This window comes from Thunnus albacares, chromosome 2 (genome assembly GCF_914725855.1).
Source record: "Thunnus albacares chromosome 2, fThuAlb1.1, whole genome shotgun sequence".
NCBI classification, from domain to species: Eukaryota; Metazoa; Chordata; class Actinopteri; order Scombriformes; family Scombridae; genus Thunnus; species Thunnus albacares.
This window is the reverse complement of record NC_058107.1, coordinates 19,566,441-19,589,018: the sequence shown is the minus strand read 5'-3', so window position 1 is coordinate 19,589,018 and position 22,578 is coordinate 19,566,441. Positions and strand designations below refer to the sequence as shown.

At 40.4% G+C, this 22,578-nt stretch overlaps 1 protein-coding gene and 1 long non-coding RNA gene across 3 annotated transcripts; one reads left to right on the top strand and one right to left on the bottom strand.

Annotated features, from left to right (window-relative positions):
• Window positions 1-640: 640 nt before the first annotated feature.
• Window positions 641-8,054, top strand: LOC122995515. Its single transcript, XR_006406803.1, has 2 exons — window positions 641-2,847; window positions 7,923-8,054. It is a non-coding gene; the product is annotated as an uncharacterized LOC122995515 (long non-coding RNA).
• Window positions 3,237-20,793, bottom strand: tbx5b (T-box transcription factor 5b). Of its 2 annotated transcripts, none has more exons than XM_044370774.1 (9): window positions 19,950-20,793; window positions 15,526-15,672; window positions 15,115-15,209; window positions 14,629-14,748; window positions 13,065-13,212; window positions 11,084-11,236; window positions 9,148-9,239; window positions 7,934-8,190; window positions 3,237-6,164 (listed from the first exon to the last, which is right to left on the bottom strand). In XM_044370774.1, exons 1-9 carry the CDS (start codon window positions 19,986-19,988, stop codon window positions 5,575-5,577), a joined length of 1,641 nt encoding a protein of 546 aa, XP_044226709.1. In that variant the 5' UTR covers window positions 19,989-20,793; the 3' UTR covers window positions 3,237-5,574. The 2 variants fall into 2 exon arrangements, with proteins under 2 accessions (XP_044226709.1, XP_044226718.1); XM_044370783.1 differs by lacking the exon at window positions 19,950-20,793 and adding an exon at window positions 16,554-17,065.
• Window positions 20,794-22,578: the final 1,785 nt, after the last annotated feature.

Genomic DNA, 22,578 nt, shown 5'->3' with positions numbered 1-22,578 from the left:
ACCGGAGTGAGGTCAGGGGGTATGGGGTGTAATCTCTTGATTGAATAGGCTTGTGTGTGTCTTCCAGTCTTTTGCTGGTTGTGTTTCTTTGTGTGTATGTGTGTGTGTATGTGTGTGTGTGTGTGTGTGTGGAGGATTAGCGTGCCTCTCCAGTCCTCTGGCTGTAATCAGACGGGACACTGGCTCCATGACGGCCCACAACCCCCACCACCACCCACTGCGGGAGCGCCTCTATCCCTTTCACCCTGTCATGTGTGTTTGGCTGCCAGTCTTGGGACCATGGCGATATGTTAGGAGTTAAAACAATTAATCTTGCTCACATCACAGTGTCCTTTTTTTAAAAAAAAAATTAGAAAGAGAGAGTGACAGGAAAATCAGGGGGATAAATATCTTCAGTTGGACCCAAACATGGGACATCATTGCCAGACTATTAGGCCAACAGGATACCCTACAACTAATTTTTTTGCGATGTTTGCATGTTCGTTTCTCGCAGTGAGATCAGCTGTCTTTAAAAGTGGCACTGAGCTCTTGATCTGGTCTAAAAGTGAGAGTCCAGCATGAGAGGGAAAGATAAGGCAGCTCCATCAGGCTGAGGGTTCGGGGGGCCCTCAGATAAACAGCCAGCACTGATCAGGTTAGTCTGAGCCCTCTGACCCTGGACTGGCCTGTCTGCTGTTAGTTTGACCCTTAACCTCTCCCTTTGTCTTTCAGACGTAACATGCAGGACAACCCAAGCACACACCCCACCCTACACACCCACACACCCACCCACACACACACACAGACACACACATACTCTTACTTGGCCTCTTATCCTTGACAGCCCTTATGCTCATATTAAGATCTACTTCAGTGATTTCAGGGCTGTTTCAGCCATAAACTCTCATTTAGGGGGAAATTAGCTTTGGTCTGAGTCTTGTTACTATACCGTGCTTAACAGCATTAGCCCATTCTTGTGGCTTTTAAATAACAGCAAGGATGGATAGTACCATTCAAATAAACCTTCCCTGCCATCCTACTTTGTTGCACCATATGTGATGGCCAAGCATTCATTGTCTAACATTATTGTACTGCCATTGTGCTGTCCTCTTAGTGCCATACAGTGCTTCTAATTACAGATACTTATGGCTCACAAATATATTAACAAATGTTGGTTTTATCCATTCATCAACCCATTTTGGAACGAGTCCCTCTACACTTTCCAAATCCACTTGGTCTTATCAGGCTCTCAAAACAGCAAACACTCACCTGGACAAGCTTTGCTAATATGTTTTGTAAAGTTTCAGGAAAGCCATTGAAGAAAAAAAGCCCCTGCAGACTCAGATTCTGAAACATGAAAACTGCATGTGTCCGAGTGTGCAGAAGCTCTCTCTCTATTCTCCAGCGTATCGGCTGTTTTAGTAGCGCTATGCCAGTCAGGAAGGACTAAGCTGTCCCCCTTTACTGCCACAGAGATGGAGCACCATCAGCCCGATAGAGACGAACCATAATCAGCTTTTACCAATTACACTCCATCTCAGACCACTTATTCCACACAAAATGACATCACTAATGCTGGACATCACACAAGTGCCTCTCAGTGTCCTGCAAGAGACTCCAAATACACATTTATGTATTCAAACCAATAGTTCAGACTGTAATTAAATGAGCATCAAAAAGGTCTTTTAAAAAAGCTTATTGTGCAAAAGAAATTGTTCTGCGTAGCCGGGCAGTAGATTTAACATACAGTATAGCCTTTTGTCCGAGAGAACAACCTCAGCAACCCTCACAACATGAAAATTCAGGTCTGCAGGGTAAATGAGTGACATTTAAAAATGTCAGTCTTTCTTTCTCTCTTGTGTAAATGTGAAGTCTCAACTGTGCACATAACAAAAAAAAACAGTAGCCTAGGTGTCTGTTCTCTGTGCCTGTTATAAACCATCACGCAATTTGGAAAGGATGAGAAAAGGAGAATATGCAGAAGGCAGGAGGAGGGTGAGTGGTGTGTATGTGTGTGTGTGTGTGTGTGTGTGTCAGGGAGATAACGATAAGCACCACTTAAGCTCTTTGATCACGAAGGTTCATCAATCTACTGTCCAACCAGTGTGTCTGAGAAAGTCCTCCACTGATGGATTAGGGTCCTTTACACACACACATACACACTCACTGTGTTTAATATTACTTTACCCAAAGCTTTATTTTCCCAACTAACTCTCAGCCATACAGAGGTCATCACCGAACTCTGTTACTGTACAAGCAAGTATGAAGTGATGCAATTCATCTTTCAGAGCTGGAGGCCTCTTGAGACCTCGCTCTAACCCCCCCTCCCCTCCTCGTCCTGGCTAGAGTTTGTCTGGAGACAAAGGGTTAAGGAGGAACAGACCCTCTGAAGAGTTGCCTGCTTAACCTCCGACCTCACGGTGTGTGAGAGAGAGGGAGAGAAAGGAAGAAAGAGAAAAAAGAGAAGGGGAGAGAGAGGGGCAGACTTCTAACAGTGTAATTAAATGTAAATACACTGGATTAGAAGTTAAATGATTTAACAACCTTTGCAAATAAATTACATTACGTTCGCTTTTCTATCAGTGTGGGTGTGTTGTAAACTCTGAGCAGGTGTAACTTTGCTGTGAGAGACACAGAACCATATTGGGAGGGAGGAGGTCTGGCGTGTGTATGTGTGTCCAGGGGAATGGCGGTTTGGTTTGGAGGAAAAGGGGGGGGCGACCACCACTAACACACCCCCACCTTTCTTTGTCCCATATCCCAGCAGACCCCTCCCTTCTCTGGGCAGCAGGTTGTCAGTGAGGGGGTCCAGCTGGTGGAGACTGGAGATGCCAAACAAGCTGTCAGAGATAAGAAGAGGCGGACGAGGTATGCGCAGCACCCCAGCACCCACACCACTCTGGAGGGGGTTTGTTGCTGAGTGGATGACTTGGGTGGGTTACAGACACAGAGGTAGCAGCCTAATACACACGGTTACACTTTAAACAATACTCTACAGTGTTGTATGGGAATGCTGGACGCTTTCTGTTTGGGAAAGGTCGCAGACTTCCACGGTCATCAGGTCCTTCATATTGATACATGCATTGAAACTGATAAACTGCACTGCACTTAAAAGAGTTTCCACTCCCGAGGTGCTGAGCGTACTTTAAATAACCCTCTGGGAATGTTAATAGTTTGTATGTGCCGTGTTCGTTGTCTAATCACAAAGAACACAACAACCAACTGACTTACGCAAAAATTCTCTAAAATTTATTCCATTTCTGTATATAAATCTGTCTTTATTTCCATAGAACAGAAAATTTAGTTTTGTTTACCACAACTATTTATCACCACTTGGAAATGGAGGATGAATCAAACCTTCAAAGAGAAACAAATATCTCTGAACAATACCGTCTTGTCTCACAAGTTTACAACAAACTAATCTTTACAAATCTAGAGTAATAAATACTATTAGCAGGAACAATGCTATAAAACACAAACATTTTCCCAAAAGAGAGAGCTCTTTACGTCTCACTGTCACACACACACACATGCGCACACACACACACACACACACACACACACACACACACACAAATCAAATACATATTAAGGAATGATGAGGATCTGCTCTCTGCATTCTGACAGACTGTTAGAGCAACTTCTCACATGTTACTGCATTTAAAACACCTGGGCAAAAATATAACAAAACTGCTTCATTACAAAAAAATAAACCAAAATCTCAGTTTGCCTCTATTTTGCACAAAAAGTCACAATTGTCTCTTTACAGTTAATGAAAGGAGGAAAATAATGCTACCAAAATCTGAAGGGAAATGTACTCAATCCAATCTAGTCAAAGCAATTAATGGAGTAATGATGTGTGGATATGACGAGGACCAATGTAAATTCAAAATAAAGACACTAACACAGTTTTTTACGATTGCTTTCACGCTAAAATGAAAAATAACACACAGTTAGTGAAACTTGACACACAAGGAGCAAAACCTCAGCCCAGATCTGCACAACATTTTCAGCCTCACACTTTTTGCAAAACACTAAACACACTTCTCTACGTTAGACACAGAAATCTAACATGATGTCACTTCTTGCCTTTCAAAATACCACACCTATGAACCAATCGATCAAGCATGGCGGTCGGGTATACAGACACGTGCTTAGTGGTAAACTCACCAATCAGATGAAAGCACTACAAAAAAAGCAACAGGTGAGAGTGCCTGTCTTCAACAAAAAATGGAAGGCAATGTTGCAGTACGAGGACGAGGAAGAGGGAGAGTGAGGATGTAAATGGGGAGCCCGCGGAGGAAGAGGGAGGGGTAGGGAGAGGAAGAGGTAAACCTAGAGGAGGACGAAGAAGAGGAGGACCAAATTTATCAGATGACATTCGAGCAACATTGGTCAACCATGTTGTGTGTAGTGTTTTGACAAAATGAGCCCACTTTTTAAAAAAATGCGCTTAAGCAATCGTAAAAAACTGCAACATTATCACATTTACAGCACTGTATTTCTTTGCTGAGCAATCCTCACATGTCAGGGAGCAATGATGGACTCATGAATAATTCAGAAACAAACAAAAAATGGGCCAACGCATGCACACATAAACCACGTTGAACTCCAGCTCTGACTGGTCAGCTGGGGATAACAGAGAGGCACATGCTCATTTGTCGGCTCTCAGTCAATGGAGTGAGCTGATTGGTCGGCTGGGGGTGACTAAGAGGACAGCGGTGACAGCTGTGTGACGCTGATGTTGTGCATTTACCCAGAATGCAGTGGAAACAGTGTTTACAGGTCTTTCAGCCTGTAGTGTGGTCTAAACAAACTGTTTATCTCTATGGTGCAGCGCCTGCAGCTACTTCTGCCTGTCTCATTGGAAATTAACTCATAGCTTTCTTGAGCTGAGCTGACACAGGCTTTACATACCAACACACACACACACACTCACACACACACTCACACACACACACACAGACAGCTCATGCCTTTTCTCCTTCACTGAGACTGAGCATGGAGCTCTGCTTTGCTCCACTAAAGAGAATAAAAAAGGTCTCCCTCAGGCTCCGCTGAGAGCTGAGATTATTTTGGTCAGTAAGTGTTGTTGCCTGTCTGACAGTGGGTCACAATTTACATCCTTCACAATGTAGAGAGTGGGAGTCATTGAGAGAAAAAACAGCCTGGTTGTGTTCACGGTTTGGCCTTAACGGGGCTCACAGTGCAAACATTTGGATGACACCAGTCTTTGTGTTACGGAAAGACAATTAAGTACGTTGATGGTCATTGTGCTGCTCGGAAAGGATCACTTCTTCCTTTTTTCTCTTTTTTTTTTTTTTTACATCTGGAGCTTCATGAAGTTTGTTTGTCCGAGTCCACTCTTTAACAACCCACTGCTCCATCCAGCACAGGGGAGAAACATGACAAACAGATGAGGCCTCTTTACACAGCACAAAATCACACTTTTCACAATTATGTTACAAAGGTAATATCATATTCAGTCCGTATGCAGTGCAGCATCTTTCAGAAAAGCTGAAAGAAGGGTCGTTGAATTTGAGACGAGGAATCTCTGTCCACTGATCAGTCTTTCAGGTATGCCCTCTGGTTCAGTTAGGAGGCTGCGCTCCACTCGGGGACCCCGCATCTGATGTGTGTGTGCGTCTCTAGTGTGTGGTAGAGAGGAGGAGACAGGTTGGGGGTGTAGCGAGGATACTCTCTGAGAGGTGGGCTGAGCTGCCTGCTGTGAATGTTTTGGGAGCTCTGAGCTGGAGGTCTGGAGCTCTGGCTCTGGTAGGGGTCGTGAGCGATGGGCTCTCCCAGCGGTGGAGAGCTCTGGTGGACTATAGCACTGAGCCGGGAGCCCTGAGGGCTGGAGCTGTAGGGAGGATGAGGGGTATAGGGTGGGTAGGGTTCCATGGGGGTCATGGCAGAGGGGAGCGGGCAGGTGTATGACCAGGATGCACAGTTTAGTTCATCCAGTCTGGGCTCTGAGCCAGCAAACATGCACGCCTGACGCTGTCCCATGTCTGAGCTGTAGGGGGAGTCAGTGAGACCCAGGGCTGGGTTGTTGGATAGACTGGGTGGTGGAGGAGGAGGGTAGGAGGAGGGGTGATAGTAAGACTCGCCCTCACTTGGTGAGCCACAAGTGAAGGGTTTCTTGTAAGGGTGCTGGCGGTTTCCTGGAGAACAGTTTTCCTCCACTACAGAGACACAGAGAGAAAATATTGTGGTGATTTCCATTCAACGTTATGACAAGTGAGAACTGGGAAAGTTTCTGCTTCCTATTTAGACAAGTTCACATAGCTGAGCTGAGAACAAAATGTACACATGAAAGTAGGTTGCATTTGTTTTGCTGCTTTTAGACAATCTATTACATTAACTACGGTAAAAACATGAAGATCTAAAGTGCAGTTTATTCATAATGTTTGCCAGAAGAGCTTAATGGACTATACTGATTGTTAAGCATGTTTAATCCGATTATCCACTAGAGCTGCGTATCCAATCTTTATACTGTTTGGTACAAAGTTTCCACTGCGCAACATATCAAACTATCAAGTACCTAAAGTTGGCATTGATTGTCTGGCCAGTTCCAAAGTCTTGTTTACTTATTCTTTGATTAGATAGTACTTTAAATCATAATTTAGCCAGTTTTAGGCAGTTCCTGAAAAGTTATAGCTGCTTGTATTTAGGCAACATTTAACATTTGAGAATTTTGGCTGCTTCTGTTAAATAAAAAAGGGGATTTGTAGACAAAAAAATATTCCCAAAATCAAGGTATTAAAGACAGAGTGTGCTCAAGACTCAACCTATAAGAATAAAAAAAAAGTTATCAAAGTAGAAAAAGGCAGCACACCATGTACTGAAAGTGTGTTTGATTGCTTATTGCATTAGATTTACTAATTCACACTTATTTTTTCAGTAAAAAGCAGGTGAAAATGTGTGCAGCTATATTGTAGAAAAAGAGAGCACCCAATAAAAAAAATGTGCAAGAGAGCTGCTCTGAATGTGTTAAATTTATTCTAAAACAGGGATAGAGAGCAGTAATAATAAATAATATCTGACCATTCTACAACAAACAAAAAGCCGATAGGGAGTCGAGGTTGTGTGGTCACTGAACTTGGGCTCCAGCTCGCTAACTCAATGAGTATTTCTATTCCAGCCTCATTTCAATGATTTATTTTCTGAGCTTCGACAAACCGACTGAACTTTGTTGAGCTCTCCCTCACCAGCAGGCTGCAGAAGTAGCTGCACTGTAGTGTTTTTTTTTCTCTGTTGATTAATGCGTCTGAATAAACTCATGAAGGTTGTGTAAATGACCACAGAAAAATGAATGATTCATGATTCATTTAAATGCAGCCTTTGAAAAATCAGAAGCTAATTTCACACAGTTTGAAAAAACTTTGTCACAGCACAAATTAATGCAAATCAGTAAGGTTGATTTTCTACTTCCCAACCAGCCATTTGTTTCCATTTGTTTATTTTGCTGTAAACAACAAATTTGAGAGACTTAAAGCGTGAATTACGTCAAAATGATTTTTTTTTGTTACAAACCGTAATTACATGCCCATCATTATCCTTGAGGTAACATTTTAATGCAAATAACTAAAGTCATGTAATTTTCCCAAACTGTTCATGCTTTGTCGTTGCTGTTGTTTTGGTTCATAAAATATAAATATTATAGCAACATCACACAACCACAAGTTGGAAAAGTCATGGATGAGTGGTTTGAGTGCAGTAACATGATATTTTCTTTGCAGTTAACAACATAAATGTAGAGTTATGGGTGTGATAAGTCACAACAGAATGATTTATAAAGTGCGCACATTAATTTCCAATATCAGTATTACAATTATTTAATCGATATTAAAATAAATAAATTGGCTATATCTGCACTCCTGTGTCAGGGCCATTTTTATTTCATAGCGTGATAGCTGAGACTGTATTTCTCTTTCACACAGCTTCCTCCTACCTTTCCTCTTGGTGCAGTGGTAGACCTGCGGCGGCTGGCAGTGCTGCAGGTGAGGATGAGGCAGGGTGTAGTGGGCTGGAGGAGCACTCAGCAGCTCCTGAGGACTGCTGCTGCTGTTCAAGCCGTTCTCACAGCTGTAGGGGGACGCGGCAGCTTCGGGGGAGCACCGCAGACCCTGAACCTCCCCACTGAAGGGACTCCCAGCGGAGCAGGTTCTTTGACGGACGGTGCTGCGAGGTACCACAGGGTAGTCCTTACTGGAACAGAAACAGAAAGGCCATGTGATATTACGGCCTCAGGTGTGCTGCTCATATCTGCCTACAGCTATTTTTCTGTTAGATTCAATTCTGCCTGGTTGTATTGTTTATGCTCCTGTTTTTTTTCCCCCCCTTTTTCTTTCAAGTCTACTTAGCCGCTCTCCATCCTTTCAGCTCTGATCTCTCTCTGTACACACTGCCCTCTCGGTGAACTCTGTGGTATGTAGGGGACAGCGGGCCACATCTCCCTGACTCTTGCTGAGATCGTGACACACACAAGCAGACACATGCACGCACACACACAGTTGGTGCTGCAGTGAGATAATTTGCCCGCTCTAAAAATAAACATCCATCCATGTGTCACTTCAGATAGGCTCTTCTCCTCTCCTCTCTTCTCCTCTCCACCAACCACAGCAGCACAATAACACAGGGGTGCTGCATTTCACCCGTTCTCCCTTCTCTCTGCCCTGCCCACATTTCTACCTCCCCTCAGTAACAGCCTCTCCCATTGGCTTGCTAAAATCTCTAAACTGCCTGACACAACAGCACTTGAATGGAGATTAGTTCAGCACACAAATAGACACCATGTAGGGCCTTCAGCTGATCAGCAGTGACAGTCTGATAGACCAGCAGCAATGTGATATCATGCATCTATCAATGCAGCACAGGAACTGATGCTCGGTTGGGTTGTGTTTGTGCTGCATGTTCAGGGCGAAGTAACCTTCAGGTGACAATGGCTCACATGTCTTTATACCACTTGGCTCAGCTTAAACACACACGCACACACTCACATCTTAGACCATATGTACCCCATCATAACAGCCCTGCCCACAGGGGGAGAGAGACAAGAAAGAAGAGTACAATTTGTTTCTTATGAATGGTCACACACACACACACACACACACACACACACACACACACACACACACACACACACACAGACACACAGAGACTCACCCTTGTAGCTTGGCCATGCGGTGCAGCTCATTGTCGTCGCTGCCTCTGAAGCCTTTTGCAAAAGGATTATTCTCAATCTTCAACTGAGTAATCTGAGGATGAAACATAGAAAAGCTTTAAGTCAAACACAAGTATTACACCAAAGCACATTCGCAGGCCGCAACAAAACGCTGTTTCATGCAACTACAGGCACAAAGGCATATTCAGTTTTTTAGCTGTTCTTTTCATTGACTGAAAGTCAATAGTTTACTATTAGTCAGAGGCCCTGCAGATGTTAAAAGCCGCCTCGTTGAAGCTGTGGACGGCCAACATTCCTCAGCAGCTGACATTTCTAACGGAGCGGACAGTGTTCTCGCCAGCTGACACAGAATAAACTGTTTACCCAAACAGTCGCCAGGTTTAAGGATTTCAGGCCAAAGCTTTTAGAGGTCCAAAAGCTGGAAGCTTTGATGTTAAGTCTTCAAACTTTTCTCGGTGATGTCATGGAGGGAAACCTTCACGTTTTGACGGATTTCATTTGGTTAAAGACGGTGTCCGTCAAACAGCAGGCAAGTGGACTAGAGATCTGACACGAGTTCAGGTCTAAACAAACTTTGAAGTGTCTGATAATACTGATAGCCTCCAACAAACACCTGGTTCAGTGATTCTAATACAGGAATATTACAATTAGCATAGAGGTGTGACACCAACAGCATTTGTTGTATTATGACGGAACTATAACGTCTACGTCTTTTTTACACAATAACTAAATATAATATGAGTGTAAAAGCTCAGATTTACGATCATTTGTAATACTCTGAAAAACTAATTCAATGCTCACTTTATACTCCTGACTTTTGTTACTACTATTACTACTACAAATTAAAATAATTTAGTATTAAAATGTAAAATATATGTATTTATTATTATACACACACATGCACATATATATATATTAATATATGTATAATTAGATGTAAAAATCATTACATTTATCTACTATTATCATTAACAAATACTATACTGTTTATAAGCTACATTATATTTGATGCATATATCTACTATTATACATAAAAATGAAAGCTTCTTGACAGACTGAATACTCTCCATCTAATCTACACCTATTATTATTTGATCAATTAAAGCATTTCATGTTAAATCTCTACAGTTTTGCAGAATTTAGCAAACCTCTATGTTCTCAAGTGAGTAAATTTCCAAAGAAGTATATAGTACTGAAAAATGAAGAAATAAAACAATTGCAAAACTTTGCTCGCTCACTTATATAATTAATGATTTGTTACGAGAAATGTGATCAATTTGTGGGTTTTTCATGAAAACTCAATCAGCAGGGCGGCTTAAAAGCTTCAGCAATCTGTCTTTCTAGTACGCCAAGGAAACTGGAACAGCCAAGATCAAGGGAAAGAAACAGGTCATTACAGACCAACGCTCACACATGCTCTCTCTCACACACACGCACACACGCATATACGCACACACGCATATACGCACACACACAGGCAGGATAATTTATTTTTGGACATGTTTACAAATATAGATGCTGGACACATAAACAAAGAAGATGCAAATTGACTTTCTGGATATAAAATACAGACAGTAATACAAACAAAGAAGAAGAGTGTGTGTCTGTATGTTTCTCTCTCTCTCTCTCTCTATGTGTATGTGTGTGTGTGTGTGTGTAGTCTGACTGTGGACTATAACCAAAAGCAAACCTTCATACATTTATCTAAATGGTCACAAAGCTGACAGAAGAACAGATCTGATTTTCACACATGAGACTTTGAGATTTCATTTCCATAATTATTCAAATGTTCAAAGACCTTTTTATTTCTTTTTAAATCCAATATTTTTACTGTAATTTGTCTCATCCTTGAAAGAGATGTGGGTGGCGCCCTACTAACAGTTTTAAGTGTTTCGGTGTGTGTCCTGCCTGCTGTACCTTGTGGTTCTGGTAGGACGTCACGGCGATGAAGGCAGTCTCAGAGAAGACGTGGGTGCAGAAAGCTGTGTTTTTTGAGCCGAAGCCGTTGTTCTCGTCCGCCTTGACAATATGGAGACGAGGCTGGTATTTGTGCATGGAGTTGAGTATTATCTGTGCGGCGGGGGGGAGAGAGATTGAGAAGGTGAGGCTGACAGACCTGTCATGTTTCCACCAGCAGATGGGACCTGGACTGCGCTGGAGGCCAGGTGGAGGGTATAAACCCAACTAAAGTCAGACTTCCATGCGCATTTCTAGGCTGACAGGAATTTTTACGACAGAGATTTGTACTGTACATGTTAGGAGGATCAAACTGATGTAGGTCAAGAAGTAAAACAAATTAATAATTGATTTTTGTTTATATAGCCTCCACGGCTGTAGCCAAGGTTTCTAAAAATACTAGTGTCATGAGTCATGCATGAATATTTAATAAAGGTTCTTGTAAGAAGGATTTATTTCTTAGTTTAGTTAGAAAAATTACTGAAAAAATGACTCATTGATGACTTATTTTCCAGACACATGTTTACACCAAGGTGTTATTTTTATGCACATGTTAGCATAAATTCATGTTTAAAACCAAATCTACCACCTGAAAACAAAGTGATTAATGAAGTCAAGTCAATTTTTATTTGTATAGTCCAATATTTCAAAATTAATAATTTGCCTCACAGGGATTTTCAGTCTGTAGAGACAATAAACATCATTATACTCTTGATTCAAATAAGGAAAAAAACTCCCTTTAACAGGAAAAGAAAAAACCTCTCCCAGGATGGACAGATATGGAATAGATGATGTGTATACATATTAGACCAATAACACAAAAATACAGAAATAAAGCATGAAAACAGAGAGTTAGACATGGATTAGAATATATTATAGCTGCACTGTTAATTTAATTGTATTAATAAATGGCATCAGTGACTCTTTCAACCACAACTAAATAATATACATAGACACCAAAGGATCTGACATATGAGGCCTAAATGTCAAAATATAATTCAGTGTAATCACTGATGATTCAAATTGAAAGTTACACATTGAAATGTGTATAAAGTTTAATATAATATACATAACTCAGAGTTATTTTTTATTTATTAAAAGGGCTGTAACACTACTGTAAAGGCTGTACATTTGGCTCGGGGACAAAATTGTCATAACTTTGTGCATTCAGAGCAGCCTGCCTGCAACTATTTCCCACGACACTGACAACTCCACGCACGCCCTTTTATAGGCGCGCACGCGGGCGCGAGCACGTTTGTTTATCCGGGAGGGGGGGGGGGGGGGGGGGGGGCTCGGTTTATTGCAGAGACGTGTCCGCCGGTGACATGCATTAGCTAATGCACTTCAGAGTCACTGAAATCATTACCTCTAATTTCAGGATTATGTTTTTGTGTTTGTTTTGTGAAACAATACGCGCTGCTGTTACTGTACAGCTGTTTGGGTAATTGTGGTCTTGAATGAGTCCTTGGTCTGATGTGGAGTCTCAAGTGTGGCCACATGATGATGATTTGTGCTGCTGTTGTGATGTCTGCTGAGTTATATTCAGGAGAGTGAGCTACATGTGCTGCCAGCTGAGCGCAGGACTGAATGGCTGTCTGCCTATCTGGACCTGTGACTTTACTTTGTGTAATCACTCTTCTTAAATTAAAAACATCACTCAGGGCTGTTTATTTAAAATACACACAATGTGCAGCTATTTGATACGACCAACAGACCAGTTTCATGGGGAGGTGTGTGATATGTGTCACTTCCATGGACGTATTGTCTTTTAAACGGCATTTTTATTTTCTATAACTAAAAATAATGTATTTAATAAATTCCAAACGCTAAGATTCATAATTACTTTCAAGCCAAAACAGACCATGAACACATTTTCCTATTCTCTCTATGAAAACATAAACACGCCACATCATCAAAAAGGCTGTTAAGAAGCAGGACTCACATGTCCAAAGGGGTCCAGGTGGTTGTTGGTGAGTTTGAGCTTCTGAAAGGAGACGAGCTGGCGGCTCCAATGCGCCCCGGTGGCGGGAGAGTCCGGATGGACGTAGAGCCTCCCGGGCATCGCGGGCTCTGCCTTCCCCGTTATCGACCTATAACGGAAAACGGTGAGACATTGACAATCAGTGGGTCACAGTGGTTTGTCTGGCGGCGCAGGAGGCCTGTGCTGCCGCCGCCGGCTGCAGAAGACCTATCTGGTGCTTTAATTAGACAAAATGCACCGTGTTTGTAGGCCTACTGAAGTTTACACAGACAGCCACATCTGGACACTGCATGGCTCAGTCTAACCAAATTAACCCCTCCGATATGAAGCTGCTGTTGTTTTGAGCAGGAGAGATGTTGTGAGATATCAACAAAGTCCACGAATGTCCAAAAAATGTTTACGTTCAAACATCTAATATTTGGGCTTTTGGGGCATTTTTTTCCCCGTCTTCGCCAGTAGCTTAAGTGCAGACAAAAGGACTACATGATGTGGTGCATTAATATTTAATCAAAGTGTTAAAAGGCTACAGGTGTGAGTTTTTTTTAAATGCCGAAAATAACTAGTGTGGATTGTAATCTTATAATAACTGATATAGTCATAAGTTTTCAACTCCAAAAGGCTTTTAATCAATATTGATGAAATGTTGTAAAGTTGCATGTAGGCTGGCCTGCGTTTTGAGTCTGAAATGAGCAAAGGTCAAATGACGTGACCTGGAAAAAAAAAAAGTTAAAATAATATAAAATGACATGATACACTAGATGAGAGGAGCAATCAAAAACATAGAAACTTTATCTCTTTAAAAACGCCTTCAGGCTATCACCACTGCGCTCTGATCTGGGACTTTGTGTCACAGTCAGTTCCTCCACTGAGCTCTTGAACATTGTAATGGGCTCCAGACACTGTGATGCTCCGAAGAGGCAGAGCAGCATTGATGGAGAGTCGGTGGTCTACTCGGATTTTTTCCCCTCTCAGTTGAATGGGAGACTTTTTAATCCGGTCTATGCCGTCTGTCCGCCCGGTGAACCCTTCATACTCCGATTTAACCGGCGGGCAGACACAAGGGGGGGAAACACGGGGAACTAGGCCATCCCAGTCTGCAAGAAGGACCCGACCTTTACACGGTGCAGAGGCGGGAATGGAGCGCAGCATAAACTTACAACTCGTTTACTCAGATTTATATTTAGAGAGGTTTTTTAGGCGGATGTATAAAATTAATTATGGCCTACATATCAACAGAGCAAGAGGGATCAAGATGGCAGCTAAATGTGTGAGGATGTGGAAAAATAATGCAGTAAAAAAAAGCCTATTTATAGCTTTGTATGCATATCATTATATTCACCATTCATTGCCTGAACCAAGATGATAAAGTTAGAATTTAACAATCAATATATTATGTTAAATCTGACCTACTGTGCAGACTCCAACACATTATTATATAGATGTATATTTGGTTGCAATCAGACGTTTTTTTGCAGTAGTCTACTAAGTTTGATTATAAATATATAACAATTATAAATATACGAACCATTTGTTGTCTGCAAATTTATAGCGGTGATCATCCCCCGGAACTATGTCCATGAGCAGTATGTATTTGGTTTTTGGGTTCAGTCCTGTGACCTTCACCTTGTAACTGGGGAACATCCTCCTACAGGGAACACAATCAGGGAGGGAAATATCAATATTCCCTGAAAGATTTAAATGATAAGATACATGCAAGATAATAAAATTTAGACCATAGTGCATAGTGCATTCCTCTGAGATAAAACACTCCCCTGAGGCCTGATTGCACATACACACACACACACACACACACTGCGCCTGTTTGGCTCAGAAATACTGATGCAAGCAGACCTACGATTAATAAAAATCATTCTCGTGCAACTCCTCACGTTTTAATGATGTGCGGTTATGGCTTAATAAAAACATGAGGAGTGAAAATATACCTGGAAAGTCTATCTTATCAGCAAAATCTATTTTATTTAGTCAACAGTGGATTATTTGATCTTCCTACCTTCCAGCTTTGGTGATGATCATTTCAGTTCCCACTTCATCAAACTTCGTCCAAAGTTCCCTGTCATGAAGGAAAACTTTGATTCCTTCCATCCCCTGCAGCAAAATATAAACACTGCGGATGAAGAAGTCCCTCTGTTGCCTAACGCACTTAAATGTTTTTTTAAAAAAAAAATACATTTAACATGATTTGCATATTTAAAATAATGATTATGTGGTTTATATATGGTAAATAAAACTATCCATATTTATTAAACAGTGAGGTGAATATTTCGTCTGCAGCTCTACAGTCAGAGATGCATCAATACATTCTTTGTAATGTAATTTCTGAAGTATAAAAACTGCAGAAACTGTTGAACTCAGTCATCGGTAATGTAATAATTACATTATTTGACAGACAGTCTCTTTCTACCTGCTGACTGGACGCTGTCTGCGGAGAAACTGGAGAGTTTAAAGCGTAGCTTTGATTTTCCTGTTTGGTCTCTTTTGGGGAATCCATGCAGTCCGAGTCCGGACGCTCTGCAAGGCCGAACTGGTCCCCTCCGTTTGCCATGTCCCACTGACACACACACACACACACACACACACACACACACACACACACACACACACACACACACACACACACGCACACACACACACACAAAGAGTGGGAGGTTGTCATTGAACATGTCATATAAAAGGCCTGACGAAATGAATTGAAGCATGTTTGTTTACAGGCAAATAAAGCTTAGTTTCAACTAAACTCATATCTATGATAAAGAAAAAATATTTAATATTAAATTCATGCAATGAACAGGAACAAATATCGATGTTTTATTTATTAAAGAAAGACCAAAACAAAAAAAAAACAAAAAAAAAAAAAAAACACAAACTTGTTGAAAACTTCATATCTGGTGAAGAACTGTCGTGTTTTGAGATGAAATTTGTGTTGGAAAAAACAAATAATTTCTGCAAAAATAACAACAATAACAACATGTTACACTGCATTACAGTGACTTACAATGACTTACATTGTAACTGATCCAATAACCTAATTACAGGCTTGAACTTGAAAGCAGATTAAACGTTAATGAATTTGAACTCTCACATTGTTTTAGGATTTGTCACTTGGTCATGCGTGCATATTCACGTAATATAGTTCAGACTTTATTATAGCTTCAGTGGTCAAGTTAATGTTCATATTTCAGCTTTAATGCATGATAACTGCAGCTTTAAATTCCGCAACTGTGTTAGAAACTGAATTGTATGTTAAAATAGCACCCTGTTTTAAAACGGAAGTAACTCTAAACTATTACTGACATCAAATAAGCTACCCACAGCCTGTATCTGGCATGTGAGTGTGTGTGTGTGAGAGAGAGAGAGAGAGAGAGAAAGAGAGAGAGAGAGAGAGAGAGTGTGTGTGTGTGTGTTTTGGATGGTCTCTCTAAGGGCCTTTACCTCAAACGCTCTGCTCTGCTCTCCCTGCAGAAAACATGCTCATCCTACTCCTGCGCGCTCTGCAGGCTCCTCGCGTATTTTTTGTGAAGTTGCTTTAAATTCCTATTGTTATTATTATTATTGCTATTATTATTATTGTTATTATTATTATTATTAGTTTCCAAAAATCCAACAGTCCAAATGTTTCGGTATCGGCTCCTCAAAAATCCACCGTGTTCCCTGTGCAGCTCTGATATATCAGCGGGTTGTTCAGAGCTCCGCTGTCCGTCTCTCTGCGCTCGCACCGCGGCTCCTCCGCTCCGCTGCCTCCCGTCTGCAGCGGAGGCCTGAGATCCGTTTAAAGCGGCGATATAATTTCTTCCTCGTTTACGTCGCTCCGCTCCGTATCGCCCTCACGGACTCGGTGCCAACCCTGATCTGAACCCCCGCTCATCTGCTCCTTCATTAGCCTACAAATGGAGTCAAGTCCGCCTCGGATCTAGTGCCCTCCCCCTTGCTGCCTCCCCTGCGCTCCCATAGGTCCGCACGGTGCATCGGTATCTGCAGCTCAAATCATAGCCGTGACACTGGCCAATCATACACACACACACACACACACACACACACACACACACACACACACACACACACACACACAAAGCATTAGCCTATTATTAATATTATTATAATTTCAATCTCTGTCTATTTGTCTCTGCAGCATTAATCCTGGTTCTTGGTTCAACTGCTGGTTGACCATTTCACCTCAAAATCATCTGGATAATCCAACTGTTTTGATTTAACAGCAAAACCTGTTGTTTTTTTAAGCAAACAATATTTTAAATTAACACTTAATAAACTGTTTGACCACTGATGTGTGAGGAAGACGACTGTAGGTCAAATTAGGATGAGAAGGAGAAAGAGAAACATTGTTTTGCGCGGATTTTGCGGAACATCTCCAATCGCACATACTGAGCGAGGATGGCAAACAGGCGGATGACAGAATTTATTTCTACTGCTGTCCTATAAAGCAGTGAAATTTTAATAGCAGACTATCAATTCATAGAAGTGTCCTTTACGCAAATGTAACGTAGCGACACTAACAAACTAGAACATGAGGCGGATTTGGTTTGTGCTTTTTTCCTAAAAGCACGATACAAACCCACAGGCCTAATCTCATACGAGATACACTCATACATGATCTGATAGTAGATTATAGATTCAGGCGCAGGTGGCAGCAGCGGGTTCACGCCAGCGCGCATCACTTTGACTGGATTACTGTAGATCCTGATAACCGGAGGCATCCGGAGTTGAGAGTTGAAGGGGTGAGTGAGAGGTCAACATCCAGGATCCCTCCGTTACCCGCTTTTACCGAGCCGTGCCTTCTCAACGTTAGGCTTCTTTATTCAGGATGACCACAATGAGTTCAGACTGTGTTTGGAGAGATTTACGCATTAGTGGCCTTTCTCTGTGTAATGTGAGTCTAAAGTGTCCGAGCTGTTGACTATATTTCTATTATAACGGCTTCTGTAAAGACACATGGCGGGTGTAGATGGTCTGAAATAGCTGAAAATACTGTAGCACATAGATTATTGATATGTTGAATATGATTATAGATAAAAAACGAAGTAACCACTGTATTAAATATGAAATATGAAAATATGTACAATATTAAACATCCTAAGTTATTATAAAAAGCCATGAAATGAGTCGATCAGAGCACATGGACATATTCATGTTTTGCTGTCAGTTTTCCCAAAATTACCTTAAATATCTTTGTTGTTTATTCATTATATTTGTTTACAGATGAGTTTTGGGTCAGTTCAGAGTTTAATGATTTGAGTTAGAGCGAGTTAAACGAAAGCAAACAGACTCTGCAGGTCGAAATACTTTGTTAAATATTAGCCAATTTTTATATGAAGAAAGACTTCTTTGCATAAAAACACGTAGTCTAATTATAGAAAAAGCTGCCTGAAGAAAAAGCACCACCAGCAGGCTTAATTACCTTAAAGTGCTCAAAAGTAACTTTTACCAAATACTCTAAAATGTTCTTTAAGAGTAGGCTAATTATTAATTTACTAGCCTACATAATTCATCTCTAACGAGCAGAGCAAACACACTTAAACTCGCCACAGTAGATATTTTATATCATTCAGAAATAAGTAAAATATAATTATATTTATTAGGATTTATGTAAAAACAAAATATTATTTATTAAAATATCAGTGACCATGTTGCCTCTTCTCGTGACTCTTCAGTCAAAATTAGGTTTATTTAGCCTTTATGACGCTGCAGTCCGTTAATTGACGTTATTATATAAAATAAAGTTAAAGAGACATTTTTATTGTATGTTCCTGATAAATATTTCAATGCAGTTTCATTAAATACAATATTTACATTTTTTAAGTTGTATCCATCACCTTCATTGCACGTTTTCATTAAACAACCGAAAATAAACAATCAGTCTAATTAGTTTTTGACTTCTTTGTTCTGTCGTTGTTTAAACACGCAAAAAAGTTTAAATCTAGGAATCAAAACCGAAAAATAACTGATCAATTTTATGGACTAATCTCTGTTATTTGTTTTGATTTAGAACTTTATGTTTGTTGCCCACTTGATCATTGACATATTTGCGCAAATGATATAATTTCCTCATTTGTGCTCAAAAACAACAAAATACACTGAAAACAGAAGCTTTTTTTTTTTTCTTTTTTTAAAAAAAGTAATTATTCAGATATTCTGTCAGCCGTTCAGTACAGAGGAAAAACATCTGTGTTTATATTTTAAAAAATATATTGAAATTAAAATATATAATAAACTTCCTTAATTGTGTTGTAAATTAATTTCTTAATATGCCAGAAACGTTATTTAACTGTTTCATTACGTCATATTTAATTTCTCAACTCAACTTTATTCAAATAACATCCTTCACACAAACATGCAGCTCAAAGTGCTTCAAACAGCAAGATTAGAAAAAACATAAACAAAAATAAATAAAAGCAAAATAGACAACAATAAATAACATTTTGTAAGACTTAAAATTTCAACAGTAAAACAATAAAGTTTAAAAAACAGAATAAAAGTCAATAAAGCAAACACCAGGGATAAAATGATATATAAAAAAACAATGATTAAAACTTAAAAGCTACAACGTGACTCCAAATTCAAATTTCTTTGAATATATTTGAAAAATCTCCCTTTTTTCTGTCTTTCTAACCCCAAACTTTTAGACTAACACACACTTTCAAGCTGCAAACTACAGTCAGTGATCAGGATCTAATCACCCAAATCTTAAGATACTGAATCTAGGCTAATTTTCAAACTGCTTTTTCTAGACTGAAACTCTTCACATGCTCGGAGCCCTCAGTTGTCTGGCCTGTGAGGAAGAAGAGAAGTGAGAGGCGAAGCTTTCAATAATACCTGAAATGAGGTGGTGCTGGTGGCGGCTGGACGGCTCATTATTGTCCCATCCTGGCTTCAGCTGACTGGATCCTCTGTTCTCTGTCTGGAGGAAGTGGTGAAGGGGTCCCAGACCTCCTGCACTCAGCAGGTCTGTCTCACACACCTTCAGCTCGGCCAGAGCGAGTGTGTGAGCGAGTGTGTGTGCGTGTGTGTGTGTCTGTGTGTGTGTGTGTGTGTGGCGTTAGAGGGCAAGGTCAACCCATTTCTCTGCAAACAATCACATCACACAGGGCAAAATACATTCCAACCCTCCCCTCCGCCTCCAGTTTGTAAGGTGGTCTGATGTGGGAACAGCAGAGGGTGGGGGTCTGGCAGCGGTCCAGACGGGGCCTCCGAGTCCAGATGAAGGAAAACCTGCTCCACATTAATATGACTTCATATTACACATGTTACACGCACACATGACTCTGCTCTCCACAGGCTTAGTTAAATGTTTTGCTCCTCTTTAAAGAAAAATCTCTCTCGCTGCAAACGAGATGAGATCACTTAGTGGTTCGGTGGCACATGACGAGGTTTACATATGAGACATATTAGAGGTAGGAGACCTCTTAAAAACTCAACACAAATAACATTATCCTGTCATTTTGAAATTGAAAGGAGTTATCAGCTTCATCGATGTTCTTTCCAACAGTCAACACACTGATCAAATGTTTGCAGTCGACTTATTAACAGCATTTCCAGAAATCCTCCTCATGCAGAAGTGACTCAGTCACAATAATGAGATCATAGCTCTTAAAGGAAAGATTCACATTTTTTCAAGTCTGTCCTAAAACAGCAGTCAGGTGTGTTGAAATGTATGTAAAAGTTTACTTGAAGCCAAAATGAAGCCTCAGTCGTCCAAATTAGTCAAATCAAGTCGACATTTTTCAAAGTTACTTTCTTTTTGTTGTTGAATTCCTTCTTTGTTATGATCCCTCCACTGCAGCTGAACAGGAAAACACTGTCCGTCGAGACACAAAGAGAGATTTTTTTTTATTAAAAAGACTGTAACTGTGGAAGATATCTGCTTTATTTGACTGACTCAGATGGCTGAAGACTCATATTATCTTCAGGTAAACTTTTAAATGCATTTTTGCTCAAAAGGAGGACTGTGGATTTAAAAGTTCTGCAGAATTTCTCCCCAAAACTGTTTCATCTGTCTGTGCCTCGAACATCAGAATTTTTCCCTCCTTACTCGCCTCATTATGGAGAGAAATAAATGTTTCTGCATTTGTCATTAATCTTCTGTAAAGAAGCTGTCTGATCATCATGATACATCAAACATCCTCTCAAGCTAACGAGGCTGTTAATTAGTCTAATCACTGCTTTAATTAGCAAATGATTCATTCAGTGCAACAATACATGTTTTTACAAAACGTCACATTAATATGAAACATCACATTCACTTATATTGTGAGCACATTTGGAGGAGATCTTCCAATCAGCAGTATGAAGAGGAGGAATGATTACAGCAAACACCTGACTGTTCTAAATTGTAAAGACTTTATAAATTATATAATCTCTTAACTAACTAACTAACTTGTACCTAATCCTCTTGTTTTTTTTGCTCACTAAGTGTAAATGTTCTGTAATTTTGGCCTGATAACAGTATAAATCTTTAACCCCTAAATGTTATTACTGTTGGGATTTTTATTTATGAGGTGACATAATATAGATACACAAAACTGCAAAAGTGTCAAAATCAATCAGTCTTTTTTTCATTGTTTAGTAGCTGACTGATGAGATGTTTTATTATTGTCATGCTTTGATATTGTGATTGAAGTCAAATGTCTTTATTGTTTCATTTGGTTTTGAAGTGAGTGTCTGTAAGAGGAAGACTATTTTGCACCTTCAGCTGCATGCATGGCCCTCATATAATGTCTCCACACAATAAACAGTGTGGTGAATGAAGTGTGGAGTCTTGCAGCTCCCTCTAGTGGGTTTCTTCTGCAAACAGGGAAACAACAGATGAGCAGCGGAGAGCAAAGAAATCAATGTGACAAAGTCCAAAAGAAACAAACAGAACACACTCTACGTCACTCTCGTCATCATGCACACAAAACAGTCCTTCACCAATCCAGTGTACAAGCAATAAAAACACAACCATCTGGTTATAGAGCTCCAGGAGAGTAAAATCACCAGAGTGTAATGACATCAGAAACATGCAGAGACACAGACAGAGAGAGAGAGCAGTCTGCTTGTGGGGTCATTCATGTGGGAACATTAACATTTAGGGGAGCAGTGTGTCTGTCTGCCCTCAGAGATGCCCGTCACTCACAGGCGTCAAACTGAAGTGTGACGTGACCTTTATGTTTGCACAGACACACACAGACAAGAAATTAAACCTTGAAGGCTTGTAGTGTTTTTGCCTTATTTTATTTATATTTTATTGCTTCATTGTTTCTCAGAAACAAAAGTTACAAGTTACAAAGAGAGAGGGTACCAAAGCTTTGCAAATTAGTGGGTTTTTATCTGTACAAAAGTATGACATGTGGAGTTTGTTTTATAGAGAAAAGCTCATCTCCCATTCTGCTCATTGTTTCTTCTCTTCTTAACCTAACAACACCAAACTTTCACCTCTCTTCATCCAAACTGATCCAGCCACACG

Excerpts from the sequence above, each read along its gene's own strand:
- tbx5b (XM_044370774.1), bottom strand. The coding sequence starts at position 19,988 with ATGAGCCGTCCAGCCGCCACCAGCACCACCTCATTTCAG. Across the intron at positions 15,673-19,949 it reads CCAGCACCACCTCATTTCAG|TGGGACATGGCAAACGGAGG; the intron begins GTATTATTGAAA and ends TGTGTGTGTCAG. Across the intron at positions 9,240-11,083 it reads CGTCCTACCAGAACCACAAG|ATTACTCAGTTGAAGATTGA; the intron begins GTACAGCAGGCA and ends TTTCATCCTCAG.